This window comes from Dermatophagoides farinae, chromosome 4 (assembly GCF_024713945.1).
Source record: "Dermatophagoides farinae isolate YC_2012a chromosome 4, ASM2471394v1, whole genome shotgun sequence".
NCBI lineage: Eukaryota > Metazoa > Arthropoda > Arachnida > Sarcoptiformes > Pyroglyphidae > Dermatophagoides > Dermatophagoides farinae.
This window is the reverse complement of record NC_134680.1, coordinates 5,495,509-5,509,100: the sequence shown is the minus strand read 5'-3', so window position 1 is coordinate 5,509,100 and position 13,592 is coordinate 5,495,509. Positions and strand designations below refer to the sequence as shown.

The window sequence follows — 13,592 nt, the reverse complement described above, 5'->3', positions numbered from 1 at the left end:
CACACACGATTACAATAGGACCATAGGGTCTGAATTTTTTTTCCCTTTTGATTATTTGACAATTTTTAAAAATGTAGAAAAATCTGTTTTTGTCTTTTTTTTCATACATTACATCCTTGTTGGTTATTTTTTTTAGGTACAAATGTTCTCGTAATTGTCCATTTGAATAAGAAATTATCAACTATTCAGTCAGTGAACAGAAGAGAAAAAAATGATGATAATGATTATTGATCAAATAAATTAATGATGATTATTTCTTTTTTTCTAAGATAATTCATCATTCATTGATTTATAATTCATCATGATGTGTAATTTACATAATACTACGAGGAAACAATTTATTATTTCTTCTTTGATGATGATCATTTTTCACTATTCTTTTGGTTATTATGATTCTAAAATATCAATAGATGATTGGTAGTGGTAGTATATAGTAATTCTATGTGTGTGTGTGTGTGTGTGTATATTGTTGAATTGTCGTCATCATTTATGGATTCTAATGTATTATTTGTAGTATATATTTTGTCTTTGGATCATCAACAAACACGCATGGATATTTACAATTCGGTGGATATACAATTTATATATATAGTTTAGTTAGATTCTATTATATAGGTAGTAGTAGTAGTAGTGATGTTAATATGTTCAAAGTGTTAAAAATGTAGTTGTGTCTGTGTGTGTGTTTTTTTTTCAATAAAGATATTCAATACAAAATGAAAGCAAGAAGCCAAAGAATTTTTTTTCTTCGTCTTCGTCTTTTTCTTCTTCTGTGTTCTTAGTGTGTCAATAGGACGAAAAAAAAATGCTGTATGGAGTTTGTCTGTCTGCTGCATTTAGTTAGCAACTACAACACACCAGACGCAGATGCGTATTAGTAAAAAAAAATTCACAATATCTATTCACTTTCTGCCTGTCTGTTTGTCTGTCTCTCTTTTTTTTATTCGATACCAGAAAACAGGATAGCTTGCGAGGAAAAACACACCAAAACAGCATGCTTGGCGCCTCTTGTGTATATTAAAATGAAAAAAATGATGTGAAAAACACACACACACACAGAAAGAAAGAGACGCAAACGCACGTTGTTTTTTTTCTTACAACTTGGTGATAATTTTTCGATTCGGTTCAGTTTGAATCAATTTGGTTTAGTTTGGTTCGTGTTTTATATATGTTATTGATGATGATGATGAAGATGGTGCAATTTTCAATGAAGAAGTGGCCATAATTTATGTGTATGTGTGTGTGTGTGTGAACAAAACATTTTATCTGGTTCGATTTCCTTTTTTGAAGGAATATTTCTTCTTTTTTGTTGTTGTTGTTGTTGTTGTTTTTATTGGATCCAATAATAATATGTGAACCACTACTACTACTACTACTACTATAACCAGAAATTCGAAAAAAAAAACAACAACGACGACAACGACAACTACAATAATAAGGTTTGTGTGTTTATGTTATTCTACAATTTTTCATATCGAGAAAAAAAAATAGATCAAAGAAAAAAATAACATGAAAAAAATGTGAATTCCATAAAGAAAATCTTGAATTAAAAGAAAAAAAAATTTTTTTTGTTTGTGTTTTTGTGTGTGTGTGTGATGTCGTCGGTTATTTGTGAGTTTGGTAAGGTTCTTGCGAAAAAATTGGGGGTGTCAAAATTTTTTTTTTTGTGCTTCCAAAAAGTTTTCATCAAGTTTTTGTTTCTGTTCATAACGGTGAAAATGTACAATGATTTTCATTTGAATATTTTTTTTTGTTGTTGCAATGATAGAAAGAAAAAATAAAAAACATCCACATCAACATTTGTGATTGTAGGATATTGCTTCTGCTGAAGATGATGTTGATGATGATGGTGATGGTGTTATTGTCGTCATCAACATACTACTGATCAAGACACCAAAAATCATCATAGTTGTGGTAGAAGATAATGAAATAAATAAATTGTTCATGATCCATCCATTCATCCAATGATAATGATGATGATGATGGTAAAATCCAATGCTTCTATCAAGTTATTGTGGTGTGGTGTGTTTGTCTGATGGAGGATAATCATCATCATCATCATCATCATGTAGTATGTGTGTGTGTGTATGTGTATGTATCACATTTGTTTTTCCTTTTCATCAAAATAGGAAAAAACAAAAAAAAAAAAAATTTTTCTAATGCCAATGTACAATTTATGTACCGAGATATGTTTTTCTTCTTTTTTTTCTGAAATTTTTGATTTTTTTTATTTTATTTTTTTTTTTTTTGAAAATTCCATATTTTATTATGAATCGATAATTTATTTATTTTTATTCGGTGGGTGTTTCTGTTGAAAAATACTGCCATCAAAAAAAAAAACTTCAAATTATCAAATGAAATTATACCACACTAAATAATAATGAATGAATAACATAACTCTTGATTGATTCAAATTGATTTTGATTCAATACAAATAAAAATCAATCAATCACATCATCATCATCATCATCATCAACATCATAGATCATGGATCAATGTAATCAAATCGAATGAAAATATGATCACATAATGATACGATGGATGGATGGATGTATGATGATGATGATGATCATCATCATTATCAATATGGATTGAATATATATGTGATTTAAAAAATGTATATGTGTGATGATGAATTTATTTTTTTTTAAATTTTCCATCATCATCATCATGAATCCAATCGAATTCAATTGATTTTTGTTTTGTTGTTGTTGTTGATATATTTCATTTCATTTAAAAATCTGTTATATGTGTGTGTGTAAATGTTTATCAAATTTAATTTTTGTCTGTTATTTTGGTGGTTTTGTCGTCAACATCATTCATTGTCGTTGTCGTGATCTTGCATATGTTTTAGGCCAATTTCTTTGTGGTGTGAGTATATATATGTATAAGTGCATCATGATTAAACAGGAATCAAATAACAACAACAATGGCAACAACAGCAAGTATCACGAATCACCGAAAATAAACTCTTAAAACAAAAAAAAAACACACCTCTACCGTTGAATTATTTTTTTCTGTTTTCGTTTTCAAATTCTCATTGTTCTGTTTTTTTTTGCCAATTTCAAATTATTCATCATTCGTCATTGTTATTTTGTTATTTGTTTGTTAAAAAAAATTTGATTCATTAAATCACATTATTTATCGTCATTGTCATCGTTTTCCTATTCGATTCTTCCATTTGGTGCCTTTTTTTATGAATTCTCTACAGATGATTTCTTCATTCAGATCTAAGAATTTTTCATTGAAAATTTAAAGGTAAAAGGTGTTTGTTTTTTCATCAGAAACAAAACAAAACAAAACAAAAAAATTTCTAATTTGTTTTTTAATAGTGGTTTAATTATATATATTGTTGACTTTTATTATCTGATGATTTGTATTTATTTATTTTTCCGTTTTTTCTGCTGTTGTTGTTGTTGTTCAATTTAGAACTTGATTCTAAATAAATGAGTGAATTAATCGAATTCTTTGTTCATTGTTTTTGCCACACGCTATTCATTTATTTATTTATTCTGTAGACGTTTAAAACTAATGATGATGATGATGATGATGATGATTAGTACTAGTAGTAGTAGTAGCAGTAGTTGAAAAAAACCAGAATAATAAGATAAACGGATGATTGACTTTGATTCTTTTTTTTGTGTCTCCCTAGTAGTAGATTTTTTTTTAAATTCATTATTTCGGATAATTTGATTCTTGTGGTCTGTGTTTTTCTACTATGTCATTATATTTATTTTTTTTCCGAGTTTTAATTTTATCTAAATGTTTTGTTTTGATGATAATCTCGAAATATACCATTTATTGTCATATATCTCTCTCTGTCTGTCTGTGTGTGTGTATGTATGTAACAAAAATTAAAGTGATTAACAATAAAACCAAAGTTGCAATCTCATCATATTTATTCGAAATGAATGAATGGCAAATTTTTATACTTTTTCGTTTTTTTTAAAGTTTGTTTTTAATTTTCATTTGTGAACCCTGAATTTTTTTTCCACCAGAATTTGAATTTTAGAATGAATTTTTTTTGTTGTTGTTCCAATGAATATTTAACCCATTAAAAATATTCCTACTTCTGTGTATCATCATAATATAATATAAACTTTTTTATTATGAATCGATCGATATTTTTATCACAACCGTACACGGAATATGTGGAATTCTGTTTTGTTGTTGTTGTTGTTATCGTTGTTTTGTTTCCTGTTTCGTTTGTGTATGTGTGTGTATCTGTGTCTGGGTCCTTACAGCCATTATTACGTCAATGACGTTCAAATATTTTTTTTCTTGTTTGCTTCATTGACTATTTATTCATTCATTCCATTCCATTCAATAATCCTGAATTGAGAATTGTGAATTCTTTCGATTCGAAAATGATCAAAATCTCAAAGATCTTGATTTTGTTGTTGATGGATGAATGATGTAAAGAATAAAAAAAAATAGTTGTCTTTTGCACTGGTTGTGGTGGTGATGGATACAACATGTACATAAAGATTTGTTGAGTTTCTTCTAGAATGATAATAATGATAGGAAACAAACATCATTAAATGGTTTCTTCAATGTAAATGTTTGTTTGGTGTGTTGTGTTGGCTTAGTGCTTTTTTTTTTTTTTTTTTTTTGACGACTACTACTGTTGTGGATGTTTTGTCTTTTTTTCTGAATTCTGCAAGGAATTGTGTTTCCTATGTCTATTGAGGGGGAGGGAAGGTTAGAAAAAAGAGGAGGGGTACCCTCTCCATCAAACATCTTGATCTTATATTTTTTTTTTTTTTTTTTTTTTTTTTTGGTTTTATATTTCAAATATTTTGTATAGCCAAAAAAACCGTGCAAATTTTTCATTCATTTCAATGAAAAAAATTCATATTTTACCACGGATTCATGTATACAAACATTTCATTCTTTACACATTGTTTTTGTTGCTGTAGTCGTAGTCGATTCTTTCATTGATAATTGTTTTTTGTTGTGTTTGAACTTGATGAATTTTTATTTTTTCTGCCAAAAAAAAAACAAAACAAAAAAAAAATTCTACAGATTGGAATTTTTGTCTTGTTCAGTGTTTTTTTTGGTGAACAACAAGAAAAAAAAATTCATTTTGGTTTCTTTCATTGAAATTTATTTATGAATTATGTATCATCATGCACTAATACCAAGTAGCAGTAATGATGATGAACAAAAGAAATTATCATTATCATCATTTAAAAGACAATGGGCCTAGAAAAAAATGATAATAATAATATTTTCACACCCCAAAAAAAAAAAAAAAAATCTTTTTCTTTCATTTTTCATATTTTTCGTGGCTACAAATTTCTGTTCCGGATTTGTTTCCTTTCTATATACAGGAAAAAAAATTTGGTATACTTTTGAGAGCTATATTAATCGAAAAAAAAGAAAGCCAGTTATTCCAAGATTCAATTATTGAATTTTTTCTTTTGGCACACACTTGTCGGTACAAAAATGTTTATGATGGAATTTTTTTCGTTGTTGTTGTTGTTGTTGTTGTTGATATTGAAGACCTTGAAGTTGAAAATGATTATTTCCCTCTTTGTTTGGATTTGCGTTTGCGTTGTAAATAATGATAACCCATTTTCGGTATATATATATTCGGTTTATTTTTCTTGGCATTTCCAGTTTACCATGTTAAGAATCTCTGACATTTGTTCCATATTTTTCATTGATTCATGATAATATATTGGTTATTATGATTTGGATCATAATAGAAAAAAAATCTGTTAGTATATGCATGCATGGTAATGATGACCCATTTCCAAATTGGTTTTTCATTACTAAATTCTGTTATATTCGAACAATATTTTATATAGACAAGAATCGATACTGAGCACTATATTATCATTATTATTACTAGATTGATATCAAGAATTTTTGTCTCTGCCTATTTTTTTTTGTTCCAGAATAAAAATTGACATATTTTATTTGATAGTATTAATTTTATTACGATGATGATGGGAATAAAATTTCATTGGAATCGAATTTGATTCTGAATTTTCTTTTTACATTATATGATGATTTATATCTCTTTTTTTTCAAAAAAAAACGATGATCAGGCCTTGAAGCTATCATTATGAAGATAACACCCACATCCATCCACCATCATCATCATCATCATCATCACTTTCCATCATATAATTATAATGAAATTTTTTCATTCTGTAAATGTGTATATATCAAGAATTGGGTATTGGTAGATTTCTTTATTCATTCTTTTTTTTCGTTGTTGTTGTTGGATGTTAAATTAAATTCAGCACATCCATTTCATGGTATCATGATATAATGGTTTCTGAATAAAATGAAATGGTAATGATATTCTATTGTATCATTTTGTGTGTGTGTGTGTGTAATAAATGTAAAACAACTCGAATTTTGGCTTGGTTTTTTTTGTCGGCTTTTACACGGTGTAAAAATGAAAAAAAGTAGAAAATTATCATCAGTGATGATGATCACAATTGAATTGTATATATCATGACAATGATGATGATGATGATGATGATGAAAATGGCATTCAAATTACAAATGAAATAGATGTGTTGCGGTTTTTCATCTACTACTTACTACTACTACTGTTATTTGTTCGACAAAGATGACAAAAGAATTTTTCGATTTCCATTCACATTCATTTGTATTTTCGTTTCTTCTGTTTTGCTTGATGATTTTTCATTTTTTACCGTCACAAAAAAAAATTTTTTTTCTGATCTATTTTCGTTTCGAATCTAATATACTATGCCGCTATATGTGGGTATGACAATATATCGTTTGGTTGTTGTCACCACTTTTCTATTTTTTTTTCTTTTCATTAATTCACATAACTAAAACGACTTAATGGCGTGCCCGGTTTTTTTTTCTTATCCATTCATTGTGTGTGTGTGTGCTGCATTTTGTATGAACAGAATGAATGAATTCTAGCTGCATTTTTTAAATTGCATAAATTTGTTGGCTAAATTCTGCTGACATTTTCATATTGTTCAAAATGAAAATGCGTGACAGAGAGAGAGAGAGAGAGAGAAACAGAGAGAGACATCAATCAAAAAAAAAAAAAATTCTTCAAAACTCTATGTGAATGGAATTCAATTTTTCAATTCTTTGTATACATATGTGTGTGTGTGTGTGTGTATGTATTATGTTCGATTTTGGCAATCGAAATCCTCCTGTTTGTGTGTGTGTGTGTGTGTGTGTGTAATGCCTTCTTTATTGGCTTTTGACATTTGAGAAAAAGCATATTCTTTTCTTACATATATTTACATGATGTTTAATCGATTGGAAGGAAAAAAATTTGTTAGAAAAGAGTATAGAAAAAATTCAAATTCAATTCCTCTGATCAATGAAATTTGGGAAATTTTTCCTTGGAATTTTTTTTTATTGAAACTTTTTTTGGAACATTCGTAAAATGATGATGATGATTACTGTATGGCATTTTTTTTAAACATTGTAGCATATATTTATTTATTTTTCCATTGACTACTTTCTCTTATTTCATTTTGGCATTTGTGATAATGTATATAATTAAATGTGTTTTTCTAGTTTCTTTGTTATTTCCATGAGAAAAACACCTTCAACCAAGTTTGTTTCTTGTGTGGTTTTTTTTGTGCTACCATCATCATGATTATGATTAAAATGCTGATGATAATGATAAGAAATTTCTTATGAAGAGAGAGAGAGAGAGAGAGAGAGAGCCAGAGAAACTGATATTTTTTTCGAGAAAAAAAAACTTTTGCTTTACACTTCCTAATCATCATTTTTACACACCCATCTACTGGATGGAAACCCAGAAACCCATACAATGATGATGTTTTTTATATGAAGAAGAATTGAAAAAAAAATCACAAGGCCATATTACATATAGGGGTGTGTGTTGTACATATTTGATATTATCACCATCATTATCATTATTTATCATTTTTTTATAGTTTATATTTTATGATGATGATCATGATCATCATACATGATGGCATACAATACATACACACACACACACACATTTGTTTTCCTACTATACGGTAAACCTCAATGATGATGACGTTGATCAGAAGTTTTTTTAACAAAAAAAAAAAAAAAAAAATTTATGAATCCAACTTCTCTATTATGGGTGTTATCTTTCTGTTGTCTGTTTTATATTTTCTGTTTCTGTTGTTGTTGTTGTTGTTATGTGACATATCTTTTTTTTTTTGCTCAGAAGATATTTTGTCTCTTGTGTGTGTGTGTGTGTGTATTTGTGATTTAAACGTGGAGAAAAAAATCATCAAAGATTAGATATGAAAATTGTAATTTTTTTGTTTTGTTTTAATGTTTTTTAATATTTATTTAATAATGATCTTGTGAACAGTGTTTTATTTTGATATTTTTTTCATTGGTAATTTTCAGGTTTTTTTTCCTAAAACGAAAATTCCATTTTTTGCTTGAAGCATTTCATTAATCATTATCATCATCATCGTCTTTATGTTTTTTTTTGTGTAATTGAAGTAAATTTCAACCACTAATAGCCGTTGACATTTAAAACAAAGTGAAATAATTCTCAAATTGACCTGATTTCACCGAAATTCTAATGGAATCGTTTTTTTACGATTTTCTATGAATCAATCTATGGTATGGGTTTTTTTTTCTTTCGGATATTGACGTCATCTTTTCACACGTACGATATAATCATTATTATATCTTCTATATAGATGATGATGAATGATGATCAAATCAAAATCACTTGATTATGATATGATTGTTGCGGTGTATCGAATTTGAATCGTTCGATTTATTTTGCTCATCATCAATTGACCATGGAAATGTATTATAAATGATGATTATCTCGACAAAATGATTGAAATAAACAGATTTAAAGCACACACACACATACTGGGTAGCAGTAGACTAAATAGAATTTTGATTTGTTTTCTCTTTTATACCTGTCTATCATTTTATTTTTTTGAAACACAACAAAAACATAATACAAACACATGTGTGTTTTATTTGTTTGTTTATCTGTGTCTGGTTTTGTTTGTCATAATAAATTTATTTGTGTTTAGTTTTCATATCATTATTTTTTTTTCTAAATTCTATGATTATTTTCCATTCTATATAATAACTTATTGTGTATGTGTTTATTTTTATTCTTGTTTCAGTGTTCGCAAAAGGACAATGTGATTTTGGTAAATATAAATTTCTTGCAAAAACTGGTGGCTATCGTTGGATATCAACACAAGCAACGGTTATAAATGAACCAAATTCAACCAGACCACAAAGTATTATTTTGATACACCAGGTTATTAGGTAAGTTTTACGACTATCATATACCAAATATATAAATATGGCGCACACACACACACACACAATATATCGGCGCATGATTTTTAATTACTTGAATTTGATTCCTAGAATATTTATAGATCATCATTAATCATCATCATATCAAGAATCATCAAATGATAATTTAGTTTTTAATGATTAATAAGGCAAAAAATAATTTACCATATTTCCATTTTTTTATAATAGTGGTTACAAATTGTAATTATTATTATTCTGCATGTACACACGCACACACACCCAGAATTTGACCTCGTTCTTTGACCATAAAATTATATCGTTTTTTTTTTGTTTTTTATTCGGTTTCCAATAGTAACATTGTGAATGGTCATCTATTGACTTCGGATGTACAAAAACCACAACAACAACAACAATCGACGATTAATAGTGGAATTCGATCCGATATCGCTGCTTGTACTACTATTGTTTGCAATAATAATACAAAATTATCATCACCAATTATAAATGTTGTTGATAAAAATAATTCGTTAACAGCATCAACATTGACACCATCACTTAATCATTCGGTTGTTAGTACAACAAGTTCGATTATTGAATCGTCAATCAAACAACAACAGCAAACGATTGGTCAACAAAATTCATCATCATCTGTTTCTTCTGTATCATTGGTTTCTGTTCCAGAATTGGGCAATATTGCATGTCCATCATTGTCATCAGTTTCAGCATCTACAACAACAGAAGCATTGGTTCCGGTTTTAACAAATGATCAACATCCTCCATTGATATCGCCACCATTACCGTCATCAACAAATTCTTCGTTGCCATCGTTTATTATTAAAATTGAAGAAGAAGAAAAACAAGATCAAGAATTCGAAACACAGCAGTTGCAGCAAAAACTTTTATTTGAACAACAACAACAGCAACAACAACAACAACAGCTTGTCGAATCGATCTGTCAGCCTCAATCAATAACTGATCAATTCATATCAAGTACAGAACAAGTGTTGGCACCTAAAACGGCCGACATGGAAAGTGGTTTTCTTGTTTTCACTGAAGATAATAATGGTCTTACCGTATTGAATGATGCTGATGATTTAACACATTTAGCACCAGATGCTGGTGATCTTTGTGTACCAATGTTTCCTGATATGGATTTTACAGACATGAATCTTTTTGATGAAATATTTTTGAATAGTTCTTCATTTAATATATCGGCTAATGGTGGTGTATTATCTGAAGATGAATTTCTTAATAATCTTGTATCATTAGATACAAATGGTAATGATAAGCTCAAATTGGATAGCCTGGATAATTTTAGTATGGAATTTGAAAATCAATTTATGATGAAAAAATTTCCATCATCAGAAACATTTGCCGATATAAATAATCATCATCATCATCATAATAATAATAATCATAATCATAATTCGATAAAAGATTCATTAAAAACTAATGGACTAGATTGTAATTCAAATGATCCATTCTTATCGTTTACAAATGATGAATTTTTATTATCAAATTCATCGAATACATCATTCATTAGTTCATATGATTCATTAATGAATTGTTCATCATCATCATCATCATCATCATCGTCTTCATCATCATCGTCATCGTCTTCACAATATTCACCAAAATCAATATCTGATGATTCGATGGGAAAATTATGTGATAATAATAATAACAATAACAATAATAATAATATGAATGATGATAAAGATTTAGAGATGCGTGCACCCTTTATACCAATCGATGATGATTATTTATTGAATGATTTTCCATGTTCAAATCTGGATGATCTTTTTGATTGGATTTCAAATACAAATAATATTAATAACGATGGCAATAATAATAATTTAACAATGACAAACAACAACAATGTTAATGGTGGCAATAATAATAATAATATAAAATTTAATGGTTTCAATGATCAATTCAATCGACAACAACAACAACAACAACAATCTTCAATAACTAATAATAATAAATCAAGTCTTCCAAAATTGAATAGTGGTTGTCTGGAAGCATTATTACAAAACGATCAACTTATCTGTAATATAAAAAACAAGATTTATAGCTCATCAAATCAGTTATTGAATCAAACATCAACAATAAATAATCATAATAATAATTTAAATCGTGAACAATTTCAACAACAATTGCAGGAAAGACAACAACAAATTCTTGAATGTTCATTACAACAACAACAACAACAGCAGACAAACATTGGTACACAACAAAGTAGTAGTAGTAGTAGCAATAATCTGACAACATTTTCAAATGATAATCGTTCAACAACAACAACATCAACAACAACAATACCTACAACAATGAAACGTAAAAATAGTAATATCTATGTTTATACAACAATGACACAAACAGGTGAAAAAAAGATTAAGAATCTTATATTAACACCGGATATACCGGCACAAAAAATGTTGATCAATAATAATGGTAATAATAATGGTTGTGGTAATGGTACTAGTATAAATGGATTACCAAATGCTGCTGGAAACACCACCGGTACAGCATCTATACATCATTTTGTATTGACCAAAAATAATGAACTTATACCTAAAGTTGCATTTATTAATCATCAACAACAACAACAACAATTTAAAGTTCCAAAACAACAAATGGCAACAACCAATACTACAACGGCCATTAATATTGCATCAATAACACAGCAACAACAACAACAACAACAACAACGGCAAACAAATGAAATGATAATCAAAGAAAATGTGTTCAAAAAACCACGATCTGATTCGACGATCAAAAATTTCTGTATGTATTTGAATTATAGATTTTTTTTTCTAAATTCATTTTATTAATTGTCATTATTAATTTTTTTTTTCATCTTTGAATTTTAGCATCAAATAGTGTGTTACTCAATCTATTGGTCAATGGATCTGATCTAAACAATGGTTATGAATTAACCAGTTCAGCCAATAATAATAATAGTAATGGATCATCAAATTCATCATCACCATTATCATCACCATCTTCTTCAACATCAACATTATCACCACCTTCATCATCATCATCATCATCATCATCGCCATCGTTGTTCAATAGCCCAATATCGATTAAATTATCATCATTGGATTTAATATCAGCCAATACTAATAATAATTGTTTTTTGGTAAACAACACCAATAGCCATCAAAATTTACATCATCATACTGCGGGTACAATGATTGAAAATCATTTATAGTATGCTCAATATTTCAATTCAAATTCAACACAGACAAACACACACACTAACATTTTTATAAATATTCATTTTTTTTCGTTTGAATGCATAATTCTTATTTTTTTTCTCATTTTTCCATTCAATTCATTTTATTGATTATTATCATACGAAAAAAAATTATTTTGTCTTTAAAAATTACACGAAAAATTCACATTTGGAACACCCAACAACAACAACAAGCATCAAAAGCCATCCAAATTTTTTTTTGTTGTTGTTTTCATTTTCAACACTAAATTACAATACACTAACAACACGCATAAAAAAAAATTCAAGGAACCAATCGAAACATACGTTTTATTTTTTGTGTTCAACAACAACAACATCATCATCATATATAATAATTGATTGATTAACCAAAAAAAAATTGAAAAACTGGTAAAAAGAAAATACAAGAATGGAATATGATGACTGGGTTGGATGTTCATAGCGGCCTCATGTTTTTTCTTTCTCATTCTCTTTATAATTGATTAATACTGTTATTATAGAATTACAAAATTATTGATTGTAATTTGAAAACAAAAACTATAAATTTTTTCATATTTTTAAAACCAAACTGCCTTGAATACAATACACACACACACAGACAGACACAAAGAGAGACAAAATTATTATTATTTTTTTCTAACAAAAATATTGCTAACTGTTCTGTTGTGGAAAACAATTTTAGTATATAATAATATAGATGAATAATGAAGACAATCATCGATTATCCGATATAATAATCGATTTCGTGATATGTCTTCTTTCACATATATGAGAATTTTTATTTTTTTCTTGATTGAATTGTTCATCAATAACAAACAAATGTTCCTTTTTTGGGCCTAATTTTTTTTTCATCATTAATTATTCTATATATTCAATATTCAATGGCAGAATTAGAAAATTTTTAATTCTTTCATTCATGATATATTTTTCGTCCACTAACAAACACGACAAATATACAAAACAAAAAAAAAAGAAAGAAAATTTGAAGAATTTTCGATTATTAGATAAAACAATGTTTAACGCCATACATACACATGAGCAAACAATAAGAATATTCTTTTTTTTTGGGATTTGGGCTTTCTTGTTTTTTTTTGGT

At 27.8% G+C, this 13,592-nt stretch overlaps 1 protein-coding gene across 2 annotated transcripts in view; it reads left to right on the top strand.

Annotated features, from left to right (window-relative positions):
* LOC124500361 (uncharacterized) overlaps positions 1-13,477 on the top strand; it is a 31,371-nt gene extending 17,894 nt beyond the window's left edge. For both annotated transcript variants that reach the window (XM_047064429.2, XM_075730782.1), the window contains exons 6-8: positions 9,114-9,261; positions 9,608-12,042; positions 12,129-13,477. In XM_047064429.2, the coding sequence (XP_046920385.2) occupies positions 9,114-9,261; positions 9,608-12,042; positions 12,129-12,472 (2,927 nt within the window). In that variant the 3' untranslated portion in view covers positions 12,473-13,477. The remainder of the gene's footprint in view (positions 1-9,113; positions 9,262-9,607; positions 12,043-12,128) is intronic.
* The last annotated feature ends 115 nt before the right edge of the window (positions 13,478-13,592 follow it).